Genomic DNA, 18489 nt, shown 5'->3' with positions numbered 1-18489 from the left:
ATTTAAGTAAAAAAAACTTTAATAGTTAAAAATAAAGCTTATTTAACTACTTTAAAAAAGTTTAAAGTGTGTAGTAATAAAAAAAAGCTAAAGACATAAATGCACACTAAAAAAAGTAAGCTAAGTTAAAAGTAATATAAGTAGTGTAATTAAACTAGGCATAACTTACATATATGTAAGTAAGTAGTAAAAGTAGACTTTAAATAATATCTTATGTTATATTACTTTATATAGGGCTAAAGTAGGCTGTTTTGCGCTAGAATAGAGTAGTTTTAGTAGGGGCTTAGCAAAAGTGGCCGGCTAACCTGTGTAGCCGGCCAACCTGTTAGGTACGTTACTTAAATATGCTAAAAAAATATCAAGTACAGCTTATGCTTTAAGCTTTTAAATAAAACGTAAAACTTTTAAAAAAACATGCTATAGCTATATATAAAGTCTTTTAAAAAATAATAAATAACTATAGCACTAAATAACTTTTATAAGCTAATTCTATAGCTAACTTATAAAAGCTAAGTAATAATAAAAAGTAGGTAATTATTAAGACTATACTTAAGCTATATACATAAGAATTTTCCTTTTAAATAGCATTTATAGCTAATATAGCTAATCTTTTACACACTAAGTGTAATTTAAGCTATATTAGCATAAACTAGCTTAGTATATTTATAAAGTGTTATTTAAAGCTTAAAGTAAAGTTTTAAGTATAAGTATTACTAATAAATATTTAGCTTATAATAAAGCTTATTTTACTAAAGTTATACATATTATTATTTTAAAAGCTATACTTAGCTTTAATATTTTTTATAAGGCTAAACTTACTTTAAATTACTTTAAAACTTTTATAAAAAGCTTTTTTATAGTTATACTATACTTAAATATTACTTTAAGCTCTAGATAATACTTTTTAAACATATAAAGCTAGTTTATGCTAACATAGCCTAGATTATGCTTAGTGTGTAAAGAATTAGCTATATTAGCTATAAATACTGTTTAAAAAAAATTCTTATATATATAGCTTAAGTATAGTTTTAATAATTACCTACTTTTTATTATTACTTAGCCTTTATAAGTTTACTGTAAAATTAGCTTATAAAAGTTATTTAGTGCTATAGTTATTTATTATTTTTTAAAAAACTTTATCTATAGCTATAGTATTTTTTTTAAAAGTTTTATATTTTATTTAAAAGCTTAAAGTATAAGCTATACTTAACATTCTTTTAGTATATTTAAGTAGTGTTATTAGAAATGCATTAGTATAAAAAAAGTAGTTTAGTAAAGTCTTAGTAAAAGTAAGCAACTTAGGTGTGTAAGTAACTTGCCTGTAAAGTACATTAACTTAAATTTTAAAAAAAAAATTTCTTTAAGTTATAAAAGATATCGCTAGTAAACTATTAAGTAGGCTAGCTAGCTATATAAAACTTTTAAATGCTTTAGCTTTAAAGCTTACATTAGACTAAGCGCGTTTTATACACTACAAGGTTATAAAAGCTAGCGCACTTTGTAAAAACCCTTTAATAAATCTCCCTGCACAACGCGAACCTGTTCCATAAGCGTGCGATAGTCGCGCAGTATTACCGCTGACCACCGGTTCCCTGGTGGGAGAAACCTCTGAATGCTTTTCTGGGTATTCTTCATATACAACTGCCTGTCGTGAAGAATTGCCCAGCTCTCTTCTGGCGCGTTAGTTTGCGCCTTGGCGCTCCTGCTCTCGTAGTATTGCTGCTTCAGAAGAAAGCTTTGACGCTGTAGGCGTGCGAAGACTTCAACGGCAAGGAGGTGGAGGTTGGGATATGCATATTCCATAGGTCGACAGTTGGCGGAATGAATGCAAATCCTGAAGAGCCGGTGCAGCGCTGAGGTATAGCGTCCTGCCCGGATTTGGTGACCGTACTCTTTCGAGATCTAATTTTTCATGGAATTGAGGAGCTGTGCTAGGGTAGGTGGCCCACTCGAAATGTGAATGATGGTTTCCGAACCACACCACGATTAGACTAGCGTAGCTCTGACTTTTATGACTCTTGCACGGGTCACTCCATCAACGAGGTTGTGAGTGCAAAAATTGTTACAGAAGAGAACTCACTTCACTAACACGCGCATATGAAAACCCATCGATACCTGTACATATGTGTATTTTCTACTTTGAAGTAGAAACGGATAGCAATTCCCTGACGCCCATGTCAATGCTGGCCTCTTCATTTTCGTATCATACAAGCCTCGTAGCCCTTAGTTTCGTGTGATTCATTTCTGTGGCCTACCAAGAAGCCCAAACTGCCATAAGAACTATCCCGGCCCGTGGCACTCTCCACCCTCAAAGTTAGTTATGATACACCAGCGCATCCTTAACCTTACCCATTTACCCTATAACAATGCCAAGAATCCTTATCCTCAAATCCTAGCTTTTGATCCACGCTTGCATAAACGCTCCAACCCCAGTCTTCCATAACCTCCAACAAATCCATTACCAACCATCTTGTTTTCAGATCGTCAACCAATACGCCCCATCCAACACCTTGCAATTTTAGTTCGTACGCACCTTCTACTCGCGGAATACGTTTGTGCTTTTCGACTGCTTTCCCTAACCGCTTTATCACGGCTTCGCAGAGTTCCATTGGCGCGTCGATGAATCGGAGACGGTTGGTTCCGGAGAAGGCAATGGAGATCCAGTCGCAAGGCGCAGGAGCTGGGGTCTGGTGTTGGAATACGAGCGTGTCTTTATCATGGGGCGATTTGCTAATGTCTGTAGTCAGCGTTAACATCCATCCCTCCCTACGCAAAGCCGCCAATATTGAGCAGACAAGTCGCTTAGATTGGATGCTCTGCTCGACTCCATAATCTCCCATGGCGTTACGGATGAGCCTCATCTCAGTAGTGCTTGTGCCCCAGGGGAGCCCTTTAAGCCTGAAGTCGAGGTATACGGAGGTCGTGGAGGAGGAGGAGATGCCTCGGGGCCAGGAGGAGAGAATTGTTGCGCGAATAAGCGATTCGAGCCTAGTGGGGAACAGAAAGAAGCGGAGTTGGTCGGCGCCATAGAGGGAGAGTGTTGCGAAACGGGTGCCGGCTGAAGTGGATGTTGAAGTACTGGACGACGCCCGTGGTCGTTCGATTTGATGGGAGGAGCTCGGTTGGATATAACTTGAAGATGGCAGAGGTGGTGACAGTTGCTGTGATGCTTCGTAGGACGGTGGTAGATCTGCCGGGAGTATTTGGGCTAGGCGAGGAGATGCTTGAGGTGTTGATGTAAGAGATGCGTGAGGGGAATATGATGGAAAGGTAGGAGAAGGATGAGAAGAGGGTTGGTATCCTGACCGAGGAGAGGACTGGTATCCTAGCTGAGGGGAACGTTGATATACCGGCTGAGGTGCATACTGAACTGCTATCTGGGGCTGCAGGAGCGGGCTCGCTTGGCTGGTATTGGTAGGCGGATAAGTTGAAGCTGTTGCCGCAAGCCTGTAAGGAGTAGGTGCAATGGGATATTGGCATGTTACTGGGAGAGGTGGAGGGGGTGGTAGTGGTTGGGGTTCTGGTGCGCTTGGTTGGTGTGTATAACTCTGCGCTTGGCTTTGTGGTGCTCTTTGGGCGTTTGCGGCGTTGGATGGGGGTGGGAAATACGTGTTTGAGAAGTTAGATGGAGCAGAACTCGTTGGGTTCGCTCGGTCAGGTGGAGGTGGAAAGTACGTGTTGGAATAGTTGGGTATCATGATTCCTTTCCTGGTGAATTAAATGTCTGCCAAATCTTGAAGGCGCGCGGCAGATTTAAGTAGCCCCTACCCCAGATACGAGGACCAACTGCATCAAAAGCCATGTCGCATTCGCTCTTCCAGGTTGAGTTTCGAAATAGCATCTAAAGTAGGGCGACTTGTTGTCTGAAGTAAGAGATCAGTTGTTTATCAGCATTGGGGCCACAGAGAGGATCGGTGGGCTATATTCAGACCTAAAAGAGGCGCAGCATCACGCGCTAATCCTAGTTTTAGCTAGCCCTGCCTTCCCAAATCAGCCTTTTTGAATCCTGGCGCTTCGGAGTTGACTAAATGGGGCGAGATAGCTCTGACACATGGCCTATTTTGATGCTTGGCTTTGATCAGCTGTGATTTAAAGGAAGGTTTTGGAGGTTTTACGCACCCTTAAGAATATCGGATTTTTAGTCAGACGGAAGAGACTCAGTATTTTCACACTCGCCCTCAAAATATTAAATCTTTCTACAAAATACACGATTGAACACATCCTAAAGGCAAGCATCTTGCCAACGCACAACAAGAATTAATTTTTGGGAGGTCACGTAAGCCAGCGTTCACGAGGATAGGTGCCATACCATAGTACAGCCTGTGAAATACGCGTGCCACGTAAACTTGAAGTTACAAATACGGTAGCTATAGTTGCAAACAGTAACTCCTCGCGCTTCGATTACTCTTCCAATAAGCCTTCGTCTAAACTCTGAATTCATGCACAAGAGACAATCATGTTCGCAGAGAAACCCCAAACCAATGAATTCCCGGCACCTATCTTCCAAAACGCCTCCTACCCGGCACCTACCGAGCCAGAAACCAAACTCCGAGACAACCCATATGTGTAACACCTAAAACCACTCGATCTAGTTCGGATGCCAAGGTCTGGGAACACCGATCCTGTCCCTGCCCCCGGGTCGTTGCGCCTCAATATCACCGCTAATCTCCGTTCGTACACCAATCTTGGCTCCACTTTTCTGGCTGAACCCCACACTGACACTCTTATTACTGATCGTTTTGTCGAGCTCGTAGTACCCACCTGAGCTCGAATGTGTAATATTCGAAGACGTCGTGCCCTTCCGAGACTTAAAAGGGATGTGTAGGACTGATTTCAGTGAGTGGATAATGGTAGGGAAGAACTTGTTCTCCGCGAAAAGGGGTCCATATGTTGGAAGACAGGCTGCGATGACAGAAGCGTTTGGTTCTACCTCAGCCCAAATAAATGCTGTTGTTATGGAACTATATTGATTTTGGCCGAGGGAGGTGAGGCGATAAATGGAATTGTAGAGAAAGACAAATCGAACGATAGCAGATACACACACAAATCCCCCTAGCCAGAAGATGCCCAAGATGGAGATCTTCTTCTTAGTGTTGATGTGCAACGACTTTATCATCGGGATTGGAAAGCAGAGTACGACAATGTCGAAGAAGATCGATAGACCGGAGTAAGAGATGTACCACGCGTTGAAGTTGAAACGGTGTTTTGCGCGGGCGGCGTTTTTCCAAGATGCGTCGATTGGGTCCGTCGCAAGGATTTGGCACTGTTGTGCATAAGAATGAACTTCTTATTCTTCTACAGGATAGAGGTACTCACCACGAGTGAAGAAAACCACCACGCGCTGATTGTGGCAATCATGATGAGGATAGACTGGCGAAAACGCTCGTTGATAGAGAAAAGGTGGTAGTAGAAGAGCAGGATTGAGATCTTCACGGTATAGAGTGCCGTGATCAGGAAAAACCCCGAAATCCACAGTGTCTAGAAAAGAGTCAGCTTAGCGTTCCAGAGGAAAGCAAATATTGGGGAATCACCCGAAGCGCAATGTTGGCGTATTCGCGTGGTGCCATGGTGATCGTATCGATTCCGCCAATGGCTCCAGTAACTATTGTGTTTATCGAGTGCCCCCAGCAGAGCAACTATTGAGTAATCAATTAGAGTTTCGTGGGTAGAAAAAGCAAGGAGCCTACCAGCGTTCCGAGAATAGTCCAATCATCGGCGCGGAAAGTTCCATTGCCTTTTGCTCTCCGTGCGAATATCCTGAGAATGACTGAAATCGTCGCCAGAATGGGCAGGGATATAGCGATACCAAGCAACGATGTAGACACAAAAGAAGCATTCATGTTCGCTGCCTTACCCTGAGGGGGTCCGTGATCTGTCATATTAAAATCGAGGTTCTCAGCACAGCGAAACTGATATGAGGTTGGGGTGAGAAAAGAGGAGCATCAAGCTCACATTCATATTCCAAGGCCATAAAAAGGGCGTTAGGGGGGGGAAACTGCCCCGCGATAGAATGCCGGTATGCTAAGCTTACGGGTCGCTGCAAGTGACTGAAACACGAGAGAATTCCTCCTGTGCTCGCCTATGGTGGGCATTCCAATTTGCCTAAAAAGAAGTGAATCCTTCGAGAAGCCCAACGAACAAACTACTGAAGATGGCGTTAGGCTCCCAAGCAAACAGTGGAATATTGAACTAGACATGAAAATGGGAGCATAACCGGATATTCGAGAATCATCTTCCAGCCACTTGTCCCATTGGATACACCCGTAATGGGATCGAACTAGACTTCAGGAACATGCGCAAAACGAGGGATCACGAAGCCAAGCTTTGGGCTGCCTCGTGGTACAGATTGAAGTGGGCTTGGTTCGACTCTCTGCTGTCTCCCTTGCAGCAACTCTTGTCGATCGAAGTCGCGCGATACCAGCATGCTGACTGCAGGAGGATTCATATCCTCGCCAAATTTTCCCCCAGCGCCCTTCTATAATGCCATTGGATAATCAAGTGCTCCAAGACCAATCCCGGGAAAACTGAAGAGAAATCAGACAAGGGACTTCCTCCAAAGAGGGAGGCGGAATTTGGCGAAAGCAAGATGTCCGGAATCCACAAGGCAGGTCGACGTTCAGCTGAGTCTTTCATCGGAGCCACTACAAGCACGGTCGTATTGATAAGAAACACTATCCATGGTATGGATGTTCCAAAAATGCGGTGATGCAGGAGGTGTAAGAGAAATAATGCAAGTCAAGGCGTCGGGGTTTGAATTGAGTGTCTCACGTAAGCAACGCTGTGCGGGAGGAAGTGGGACCGCTAGCGAGCCGAGCCGACCCAGCGAGAAAAAGGATCAGCTCCTTCTCGCTGCTTCACCCTCTGCCTCGGGTCCTCCAAGTTGTGTGTGCCACTCCACATTCCCATTCGTTCTCGGCGGCCATCGGTCTCCGACTGTGAGAGAATCTGTAAACCCTGTCAGCCATGGGAAGGCATGCACACCAGTTCCTCCATTGCGACTTGGCTGCTCCCACACTCATTACCGCAACCACCCCTTCGCCGCCGAACCATGCAAGTGTTTCGACCACCTTTCTGGGTAGCTGATACGGTCACAAGCCTACAAAACCCAAGTCGGGCAACATGTTTTTCGTGCTCTGCCAATTCACTGATGTCACCAAATTTGTAATTTCCCGCGGCTGATTTTGTTTTTCAACTTCGTGGTATTTCGAGAGCACAACTCCATTTCTCTTTGGTCACACTTAATCTAGGCCCTGTTTTGCCCAGAAACACTAAAAAGACATCACTCATGGGGGCAAGGCACAAATCACCACTTTTTGCAATTCCCGGAATCGTAAGTATTCAGCATTATCCCCTTTACATCTAGTTAGGTTGACTGGAGACTCTCTTTGAATTTCTAATAGCGATTTTTCTGCTCAATTACCAGCAGTTTTTCATGAATATCACTTAAGAAGATTTACCACCACGGTTATCGACTTCCGAGTCTTCCCAGGTCATTGCCACAGTAGATCTCCCACCGCGCCTCTTGCATTCTCTTCTTCATCCCTTGCGCTAGCCATTCTGTATTGTTCCTGGAATTCTCCCAGAACTTCTACTTCTCTCGGATAATACGAGGCAGCTTACTGTTTTCCTTGGCTGCATCTCTTGTCCCATAACCCACCCTCTTAGGCCGTGCTCGAACGTGACCACCTGGACTAGAGCGAGGAGCATAGGTTGGTTCTCGCCGAATAACAGGAGTTGGGGCTTTATCAATCTCTTCAATGCCCTTCACCTTAGCGCCCGTCTTCACTAGAGTATCCGAAAGTTTCCTTAAAACCCAGTGCTCCCTTCCAGAGTGCTCCGTCACGCGACATTGCCAGATCAATATCCTCTCTCATTTTTTGCCCCAGCTCTTTTTGCGCAGGTAGAGTATCCGAAACCGTTCGTATACAGCGTGTAGTTGAACCAGGTGTTTCGAAAGGAACGGTTGAGTTCTGGTCAGACTTACCGCTGTCTAAAGGACCATAAAGCAAGCTCACGTCATCCTTAACGATGTTCCAAATCTTTGGGATGAAACGGAAGAAGCCTTCATAGGCTAGATCTTCGGGTGGCTGAATGTCGCGTCTACGGCTTTCAACAACATGAAATTCAGCGCGCGAGAGTGCTTCAACAAATACTCTTCTCATTCTGTTTGTGGCATATAAAGGCTACACGCACGGAGGTACGAAATATTCCACAATTATATTAGAATCGTACTAGCGCGGAAGTCGCTATTCCCTCCGAAATCGATGTCTTCGTAGTCAAGACGGCATAATATACCTATGGAGGAATAGATAGGTTCTGATAGGCGTTCTGAACTAGCGCTGTCCCGCCTGAAATGTATCGCACGGTTAGAGCCGATAGATGGTAGAGGGCATATGAAGAGGCGCGAGTCGTCAATCGGGTGGTGAGAGGGCTCCGAGCTAACTATATAGTGAAGGACCAAAGGACGCTAGTCTCAATCAGGAAAGACGCTAGTGCTAAAGGGGCGACTACTGCTGCGCTGACTCATACTGAGATGAAACACTACGTTATGTGACGCAGTTTCACCTCCTTTAATAGTCACATGCGACAAAATGGTCTCATAGACTTCGAATCAGTCAACCAAGGAACCTTCATCTAGATCTTCGTAAGAAACCCGGAGTTTTCCAAGGTTAGCCTTGTATGAGAATATATCATCCAGACGAGCGTTCGTGAAACTAGAAAATCCTCGAATCAAACCTCAGGCTTGTCCCAAGGAAACATTGTTCCACAAAACATGGCTTTCAACCCAAAGGCTCGATCCATTCTACCTCCAGTTCTCTATGCCACAGTATTCAGGGTGGATGGGAGAGGTTCATTACCTGGTTTGGGACGTTCTTCCCAAGCATTCGAGATTCCTTATGAGGGATCTTATCGCACAACGCAACGTTCCATTCCACGGCGGTTATCCTGCCTTTTGATGCATCATCCGTCCTCGTTCATATGTTGTGGAATTAAGAGAAAGTGTGGAAGGTTACGGAGCTCTCCGAGCTCCACCATCGCCCCTCTACATGAAACTACTGCCGGCTATTAGATTTTCATGCTGCCTGCCCAGCACCTTAATGCCTAGCCCCATCCTTTGCATATATAGGTGCACTCCTTTAGCAATCAATTCAGTTCCTCATCTCTCTGGTGCTCCCAACGGCTTCACAGAAAGTCCTCGGTGTGGGGATCTTAGTCTTCCCAGAGTGACTTCACTGTTCGCTAGGTCTTCTAGTAGAATGAGTTTATACCTCCCTAGTAAGTGGGAACTTGTAGCTGTCTGCATAAGTTCACGAAATTTGTCCATGCCCTTTTGCTTTTGTTGGTAATCTAGTTTGACGGGCTTCACAGGTGTTCGCATCAACTTAATGAAACAACCCGTGATGAGCGCTATTTAGGTTGTCTATCACGGATTAGTGCATTCAAAGCTCTACTTGACTATACTTCCACCGTCCGTTCACCAACCTTTAAAACATCCATCGCTAACATTCCACCCTCATTGCCTAAGTGTTCGGAAGATATCACCACCTTCTTTGGTTGCCATTATAGCCTTGCTCCCGCTTTTTCCCTACGGCTTGTGGGACGCAAGCTCTCCTTACTGTCAACTCGAGTTTAATGAGTAGCCTCAGCAGAACGCTAATAGCTATACACTTACTCAGAGTCCTACACCAGAGAACTCTGTATAAAGCTCTAGATCTCCTGCAGCGTTGTCACACTTAGATCAGGGCGAGAGCTCTCAGTAGCTTACAACAGAATTAATGGATGCTCTCAACAATAGGCCAGACAACGACCCTATCACCTCAGTACATGACCCTCGATACATACAAGATCACCAACAGAAAATGCACTAAATGCTGCATCTCTTGATATTGACAAAGTAAATATTATCTGCAGCAATTGTGCCCCGCGCGTAAAGCAATATAGCACCTACTTCTTAGCTTTGGCTACCTCAACTATCATAGAACAGCCTCATAGAGACCAATTACCTCCTAGACCAAAACACTATTGAGATCTAGTGAAACACCCATATAGGGCTGGATTCGAAGCATCTAGGCGCATAGAGGTGGATATTTGTTGGTCTAAAAACTACTTCACACCTTTTAGTGTCTTTACAATCGAGCACGCCACCAAGACTGAGATTCTACCCTCTAATAGGTATACACATACAAACTCAACGAGGGCAGCTAACTATCCAAATGCAAGTCCAGAACATACGTACGAGGACACCTCCTAGAACAATTGGGTGATACCTACGCTGATACCACTGCTGCGCGCGTTTTGAAAGCTCTAATAGCTCTCATGGCTGCACTTAGACCAATCTCAACAATACGACGTCTCTAATTCCTTCCTCAATATCAAGCTCCCCACAGGACTATTCTGCCGTACCCCTGAAGGATTGAAAACAGAATATAGGGAGAACTTCGAGATTCTGCGCTCTCTATATGGACTCAGAGAATCTCTGCGTCTCTAGTACCTAGTGCTTAAACCTACAGTCCACCAAGTGGGCATATAGGGGGTACCTAGGCTCCCCATTCATCCATACCGCACCGTATCCGCCATTATCCGCCTTATACACTTAGGGGAAAACTGGCCTTACCAAAGCCCATTTCCGCTTTCGAACCTGAGCATACAAGGGTTTAAGTAACCCGAGCTTGTGGCTGTACAAGACTGAGCAGGTCTTAGCAGCCTAAACAAGCCTAAGCAAGCCAAGGATTAGCTTGAATTTAGGACCACTGGCGTCCTAAATTCAGGCCACTCCCCTGTTTAGTGACCTAGTTCTTCACGTATAGCCTAGTTTCTAGCACCAAGTAGCCTAGATTTAAGCCCCCTAAGCACGTTTATACTTACCCTTTAAAGTGCGGACAAAACAGTCTTAACAAGGATGCTGTTCTTAACTAGAGACTAACTATAATCACATACACTTTAACAATCTAATTGTGAGAGCACTGTAGGCAGGAAGCGTAAAGCGCAGAAGGGGGGTATAGAATAGTATTAATAGACAAATCCTTCAGGAGAGTTAGGGGCTTAGGAAAGGTTACATATTTACTAAGGCATATAATAGAACTTCATGTGCCCAGAGCTAGGCTAGGGGCTCTTTAGAGAGAGTCTAAGGCGTGTTCTAGTTAACTATAACATAGTCCCATTCTTCTCTAAGTTGTCGCTAATCCTATTTCTAGATAAGTAGACTAGCTATACGTATTTTTGCCGTGGATGAAGGCGATTAAAAGTGGACATTTTTGCTACTTAGGGAGTAGTGGGCGCTAAAAACGTTTGACCCAGAACCACAGGTCAGCTCGCAATGTCCCGGGCTGACCCGTGAGCAGGTATGGCTTGTTCATGCTACATTTTCACCTATATCAATAGCGTTTTCGGACCTTAAATGATCGTAATATCCGTCTGTTTCCATCCTTCCAACACGGCTGACTCTTCTCCCTCTTCCAGCCACTCTGCCCATGCATCTGACCGGCCCCAAAGCCCAATTCTCTTATACACCGCTGTCCCCGTTGCCTCAAAGCGTTCAGTCATGGCACTTTGCAGTATAATACCTTCTGGTTTAAATGATCCGCTAGGTCGTTCCAGCTTCATGTTATAGCTTTCAGCCTTGAGGTCCACTAACAGCACCTCTTTCAGGTCCTCCGTAGGCTCCACGTCAAACCACATAGCACATGTACCACCTGCTCGAGGATCGCGAACTTCCTCCTGGTCACTCAGTGGGAACTTCAGTGGGCTGTACCTGAAGTTGCTTCGGTCCCTCGTCCTCTTGAGATTGACTCTGACTTTTTGGGCTTCGTGATCATAATCCTCCTGCGTATGCACATTGTCACCGGAGATATCAAAGGGTCGCATTAGCGCTCCTATAGTGATGAAGCCATGGGAAACTTCGCCCAGCGGATTCAACGGATCAGCTTCGATCTTCCAGTCGACGAGTTCAACACTAAATTTGAGATCGTCGGGAATTGGGTATCGCACAGTGCCGATCGTCGAAGCCCAGCTCCAGGACGGCGCGATGTATTTTGACGGGAGCCTTCGTGTCCCAACGCCCCAGCATAACCCTGTCGCTATATCATTTTTCCATAGCCCAGCCATATAAGAATCACCAGTAATTTGTCGGATCTTGTCGGCAATTCCGGCAATCGCTGGAAGCTTGTCCGTCTCTTCTGTCAATTCGCGGCCTGCAAACCCTTCCACAAGATTGTACCAGCGCCGGTAAACAGTCATTGTCGTACCTCCCGGATCTCGCGAGAATGAGTTGTGTTCCAATGATGGCGAGTTGATGATGTCGGGCAGCGACATGATCCAAAGCAGTTCCTTGTAACCATCGTGGGTGCCACCAGTGTTTCGACGGGAATCTTCCTCGTAATGCTGAGTATTGCATCTTAAACTCATGGCATGTGGACCGTACTCTAGAACTCGAGGAGGTAGAACAAGTTCCTGGAAAGCCCAACCCCGAGACCACAAAGGACCTGCTGATTCATCTAGGTTCCATACCTGCTCGCCACCGGGCCACTGTATCCAGATCCAACGATCTAGGGAATCTGGTACACGACAGAGTTTTGTTCTTACACGTCGGTCTCGAGGTCGACACCGCAGGAAGCCTGCGTCACTATTCGGTGCGGCAGAAGCGTAAATTGTGACGTAGGAATTGCCGTAGACCCTGCTCATCAGCTCGGATTCATGACTCCAGTCGGAATGGGAGTCCTGAAGGATACAAAGGGAGTCAATCCAGAGGTATCTAGAAGACGTCAGAGATTCATGATATGACGCTACAAGAACCTACAGGGAACACTCACCGAACCCCCAATTGATTAGCGACTAGGATCGCTTCTTGAAAAGTTCTTGGAAGCCTAGACACGAAGAATCCGGCCCTTAATTCCTTGTAGTTCTTAGTGGTACACTCCCGAATACTAGGCCACAGTTTTAGCCAGGCAGCTCGCCAACGTCGAATGTGATTACTCACAGCCCGTCCTCTGGAGCATCTCCTCCCCAGCAGTGACTCAGCGCAACATATGTCGATTTCACACCACCAGAAATGAATAGATACGCTCTTCCGGTTGTTATATACTCGCCAATATCAAGAACTCTTGAAGGTAATTCGACATTTTGGTTGTTCAAGCAGTGGTCATGGCTTGCCACGCAGTCTAAGATCCAGCTCTCTGCGAGAGCAAAGGCACCATCTGAACCCGGATCGTCTTCGATAAACCGCGTGGTTATGATTTTGTTGAGTTCCTTTTCGCAGTCATCGAGTGGCACATCTAATCGCGGGATCAGCTATTAAGGGAGAGCACATGTAGTGGTGTGCACCGCACCTGGCATGAAACCGGTTTTACAGAAAATAAACTGATTCCCCCAATAGCCTGCCTCCAATCTTGCCCATGTCAAACAGAGCTCAATAGGACGCGGAGCTGTCCTAACTAAGCCAGAGTCCTCTATTTTGGCGCCCATATACGCAAAGTAGAGTACTCTGCAGGTGTGACACCCCTTAACAGCGGTATCTTTCACCTGGTCCCAGTTTGCACGAAACATTTGGCCCCCATAGAACGATTTGAGCGATTTGAAAGTGAGCATCTGGCACGTTTCGCACTGCTCGAAAGGAGAATCTCGAAGTGCTTTCCGGAGTCTGTGAGATAAAGCCCCTGGCTACCTCTCGGTTGGCGATGGGCAACTCACATTCGACCCATCCGCGCATCTCGGGATTCTCATCTATGATCTCGAGAATGGCGGCTTCGCCAGCAGTCAGATGCCGGTACTTAGAATTGGCTGATGGCATCGTGTCACTTCTTTCGAGAAGTATACGCAGCTAGGTACGATTACATGCTTAAGTAGTAAGCGGACTATCGAGGACACCGGGCGGAGAAGATTCAAAACTCGAGAGGAAAGGAATCTTGTTATTTTGGGTTTCGCTGCTGCCTTCAGCTGAAGGGTCTTGCTCGTATCTAGCCCGAAGAGCTTCGGCAAATAACATCGTAAGATCCCGGACCGCTGATTACGCCACCTGATTTGCTTTGCTGCCCCGCGCTAAATCCCCAAGAGATAGCTCGAGACCGAAGTCGGCCACAACGAAAGCGAACACCCACGGCATGCGTGAGGGGTTCAAATGACTTCAAGACTTGGGGATAAAACACCAAAGGTGCGCCATCAGAGACTCAGCATTGCACTAGCCCGACGACCTCCGATGCCCCCTGTTTAAAGTCGTGACAGGTACATCTCAGCCAAGGAACGACTAGAGCTAGTTTATAAAAGCTCTCTAGTTATCTACTTTTAAATTAAATGTTACACAACTTTTGTAATTATTAGACAAGTCTAGGACTATTCCTACACCTGTCTTGCTTCTACTAAACACTATTACAACATTGTTAAGTACATATATTAGCGTGCTAAGTTTTATATATGCTAAAAGTACTTAAGCGTTAGTTAATAGTAAAAAGCATACTATATTAAGTAGCTAAAATATGTAATAAATGTATAGATATATAAAGTAATAATTTTTTTAAATTCTAGTTCAAGTAGCTTATATAACTTTACTTAACAAGTTTTTATATGCTTGTTAAAATACTTTAACTACTTAAAACTAAGTGTGTTATTTATCTAGCTATTGTAACAATTCGCATGAATCGTTCCATCTCGACAAGCTGATATCCGAAGGTTCCTTGTATCTGCTCCAACCCTGCCCTAGCCTCTGCTGTACCTCTATTCTCTTAAGTATTTAGTTGCACATCTCTCTTGTAGCTAGCTTAGTAGTTTTCTAATATCCTTTATATAAGGCCTTAGGTGTTAATAGAATTCTTAGGTTTCTAAGGTTCTATTTACTTTTATATTCCTTTAAGTAAATTAATACTACATTTAAACCTATTGTCTTACCTATGCTATTATATTATATTAAAAAAACTTGCTTTTACTAATAGTAGCTTTATTAATAATATTATATTAATTATTTACTTAACTATATTTAAGTCTAACATGTATTTAATTTAGTTTAAGTTATAATACTTACACACTATTATATTAATTCTTTAGTTACTATAAATAGAATCTTAGAAACTTTTTATTAACTAAAGCTCTTAATTTTAGGACTTTCTATCTTTTATAATTAAAATTGCTTTAAAAAAAGTTATAAAAAGAACACTAAAGTAGAAATATAAAGACTAATAACCTATTAAAATTAGAGATAACTACTAATGCTTAACTTTTAACTACTAAATTTTAACTTTTAACTACTTAATTAATAGCTAAACCTACTTTTATAAGACTTAAAGCTAAAGACTTATCTAATTTAAAGTTAAGCTATAGTAATTTAGCTTCTAGATTAAGGACCATTAGTTTTAATTAACATCTAGTAACTACTAAATTACCTCTACTACTCTAATAGTAAAAGACCTTTTAGGCACTTCTACTAATACCTTAATTCTACCTTACTAAACGCACGCCTAAGATTAATAACTTTATAAATAATGTACTCTACAGGCAAGTTAATTACACACTTAAGTGTTACAATCCTTGCTCCGGCGAATTGATATTTTCGGGAGCACTACGGCCTATGATGATGTTAGAGGGAAGGAAAAGGACTTAGCTAGATCGGGTGTACAGTCTGTTGAGCAGAGTACGGTAAATCGGGTTTTGAGAAGGCAGGTTGTAGTTTAGCCCAGCGGCTGTATGGGGAGCTGGCAAACCTAATCTAAAAGGATAGGAAAGGAGGTATATATAGTGCAAGATATACAAGGCAGCAATGTCCTCTTTATAAAGGTTTTAATGCCTCTTAGTCTATTAAGTAGGTAAAGACTAAATAGTAATCACAGCCTTCTAACTATGGTCGTGATCAAGACTATATACATGGGATTTGCATGCAGTGCATGCTATGCATGCTTGCATGCTCGTTGCCTGCATAGCCTGCACAACCTGCAAGCCTGCAAGACTTGTAGTCTTATTAGAGGATGCATTCCGCTAGGCTTTTGTCTAAAAGCCGGAGCCATTCCTCATCCGTCCTGTCACGTGATTCGTTCAACGTGGAGCTAAGTGTCTTCCATCCGACGTCGCTTGGGCTGTGTGGAACAGCTAATTGGGTCATTACGATCTGTCTGTTGGCTGCAACATTAAGTTCCTTACTTTTACTAAGACTTTACTAAACTACTTTTTTTACACTAATGCATTTTTAACAACACTACTTAAACATACTTAAAAAACATTAAATATAGTTTATACTTTAGGCTTTTAAATAAAATATAACACTTTTAAAGTAACATGCTACAGCTATATATAAATTATTTTTTTAAAAATAATTGTCACAGTATCCTCCCTAGATCCCAGACATAACTGTATTAGACGCGTACTAGAGTATTATTAGTGCACGTCTAACATAAACACAACACAACATAGACATAAACTTAAGCATAAACTGCCTTAACACTAACTAAACCTAAAATAGGCTTAATTTATACTTAAAGCGCTTAGACTTCTAAGCTAAGTATGTAATTACTAATTTTTTTTTAAACTTTCTTATTTCTTACATAACATCTTATACTTACTATAATACCTTACATAGTAATTAAACTAGACCTTTGTAAAGCTCTATAACCTTACTTATGCATAATTATAACATTATGTTATATTAAAACTTTAGCTAAGAATAGCCTCTAAATTTAATCTAATAAGCTTAGTACTTGCATAACTTTAAGCTATTAAAGTAAGCTAAAAAGCCTTTTAAAAAGTACTTACTTTATAAAAAAGCTGCTATATTATAAGCTTTAAAGCTTTTTAAAAGAACTTTAAAAAATAGCTTTATATTATTAAGCAGTTTATTTTTACCTTAACTTTTATTATAGTAGTAGGAACTAAAAACTTACTAGCCTTAAAGCTTACTTAGAAGTCTAAAAATAGCTTAACCTTTTTCTACCTAACACTACTTATAACCTATAACTTTTTTAACTTAGTAATAAAATCTAACTAACTCCTTAATCCCTTACTGTTTAATAAAAAATAAAAAGACCTACCTTTCTTTCTACATAAGCTCTAATATAAACTTAAAGGAAATATAGACTAATTCCTCTTTAAACACTTTTAGTTACTATACGCCTACTTTTAACTTAATTATAACATAACAGCCTTAATTAACTTACTAATAAATAAAAATATTATTAACTTAGATTAATTTATAGTGTTTTTATAAGTAACTTATAAAAACTTAAATAAAAAGTTAATAGCTTTAAGTTACCTAAACACTTTATAATAAAAAAAAAAAAGCTTTACTTTACACTTTACTAAGTTTTACTAACTTGCATTTAATATAGGCCTAAATAAAATAGGTCTAATTATAGCTTTATATAACTCCCTCTTAACTAAACTGCAACGCGCTATAGTAGAAAAACCCCTTCTAAACAACCTTAACATGTATGCAAACCTAATTACTACCTATAATAATAACATAAGGTTCCTTCTTATACAAGCTTTAATACACCCCTAAACTAGCGCAGTTGCAAATAAAGACTTTAATATAATAAAAATTAATTTAAATTATGCTTTAGTTAGTTCTAGAAAGTGTAAAGATTACAAAAAAAAAGTTAATACTTTAAGTATAATAAGCATAGTTATATCTTTTAAAACTACTTTATTCCCCTTTCTTAAGTCTACATAAGTAGTGCTGCTAGTACTTATTAAAGATTCTTACTATTTTAATCTTGTTTTTATAAGAGCTTTAACTTATATTTAAGCTTTAATTCTTCTTACTACTCTTAACATAGCTACAGCTATAGCAGTAGAAGCCTGTAAAAAGGCTTGTCCTAGGGCTAAGTTGCCCCTTAAGACTAATTTAACACTAGATCTCTGCTAACCTATAAGCTAAGTCCCCTACTAATAACTAAAAGTACTAAGTTAATATTTTTATATATTTATAATAAGAAACTATATTAGCCTTAATATAAGCTTTTATTAACTTAGAAGTAAATAGTATAAGTTATATTAATAAAAAACTAGCGTGTAAACTAAATCTTTAATTAATACTACTTACTTAAATAATTTACCTAACTAGATTTAATAAAAAATAACTTAAAAAAGGTTCTATCTTTTATACTATAACTATTATAATTACTTACTAACACTATAAGAAGCAGATTAAGCTTTATATAATAAACATAGAATGTTATAACCTAATTCTAGAACAACTATAGCTGTATTAGCATAAGGTTACCTTTAATTACTAAAAGTAAGTCTTAAACTTTAACTTTTTTTAATACTAAAATATATACTTATGCTTACACTTAAATAACACCTAAGTAGCACTTAATATAGAAGGTCTCTAAACCTACTTTTTAATAACTTAAAAAAAAACTACCTAAGTAAGGCTAATAAGCTAGGCCTTTTACTAAAATAGGCTATATAAAATAATTTAACAACTACTTAAACTTAAAAAAAAAAAGCTTTTAAAAAATCTTTACTTACTTAATTTAAACATAAACTAGGACTTAAACAGTAGATAGACAT

General features: G+C 41.4%; 3 protein-coding genes across 3 annotated transcripts; all 3 read right to left on the bottom strand.

The window, feature by feature from the left end:
- Positions 1–2345: 2345 nt before the first annotated feature.
- BDR25DRAFT_225486 (uncharacterized protein) lies at positions 2346–3053 on the bottom strand (the record flags this gene model as incomplete). The annotated part of the gene is made up of 1 exon (XM_033685180.1): positions 2346–3053. A coding segment is annotated over one exon (708 nt), but the record flags the coding sequence as incomplete, so codon positions are not given.
- A 1820-nt stretch (positions 3054–4873) lies between these two features.
- Positions 4874–5849, bottom strand: BDR25DRAFT_201747 (GPCR, PTH-type; the record flags this gene model as incomplete). Its single annotated transcript, XM_033684398.1, has 4 exons — positions 4874–5263; positions 5317–5478; positions 5532–5636; positions 5688–5849. Coding segments are annotated over 4 exons (819 nt in total), but the record flags the coding sequence as incomplete, so codon positions are not given.
- Positions 5850–11346: 5497 nt separating this feature from the next.
- BDR25DRAFT_343036 (HET-domain-containing protein) lies at positions 11347–13861 on the bottom strand. Its single transcript, XM_033693791.1, has 5 exons — positions 13687–13861; positions 13326–13625; positions 12977–13271; positions 12810–12923; positions 11347–12751 (listed from the first exon to the last, which is right to left on the bottom strand). The coding sequence occupies exons 1-5, from the start codon at positions 13784–13786 to the stop codon at positions 11395–11397; spliced, it is 2166 nt and encodes a 721-aa protein (XP_033547650.1). The 5' UTR covers positions 13787–13861; the 3' UTR covers positions 11347–11394.
- Positions 13862–18489: the final 4628 nt, after the last annotated feature.

This window comes from Lindgomyces ingoldianus (genome assembly GCF_010093535.1).
Source record: "Lindgomyces ingoldianus strain ATCC 200398 unplaced genomic scaffold BDR25scaffold_16, whole genome shotgun sequence".
Lineage (NCBI taxonomy): Eukaryota > Fungi > Ascomycota > Dothideomycetes > Pleosporales > Lindgomycetaceae > Lindgomyces > Lindgomyces ingoldianus.
The sequence above is the reverse complement of the archived record's forward strand: the minus strand, read 5'-3'. Positions and strand labels throughout refer to the sequence as shown.

Excerpts from the sequence above, each read along its gene's own strand:
- BDR25DRAFT_343036 (XM_033693791.1), bottom strand. The coding sequence starts at position 13,786 with ATGCCATCAGCCAATTCTAAGTACCGGCATCTGACTGCTGGCGAAGCC. Across the intron at positions 13,626-13,686 it reads GATGCGCGGATGGGTCGAAT|CACTTCGAGATTCTCCTTTC; the intron begins GTGAGTTGCCCA and ends GACTCCGGAAAG. Across the intron at positions 13,272-13,325 it reads TAAAACCGGTTTCATGCCAG|ATGTGCCACTCGATGACTGC; the intron begins GTGCGGTGCACA and ends TCCCGCGATTAG.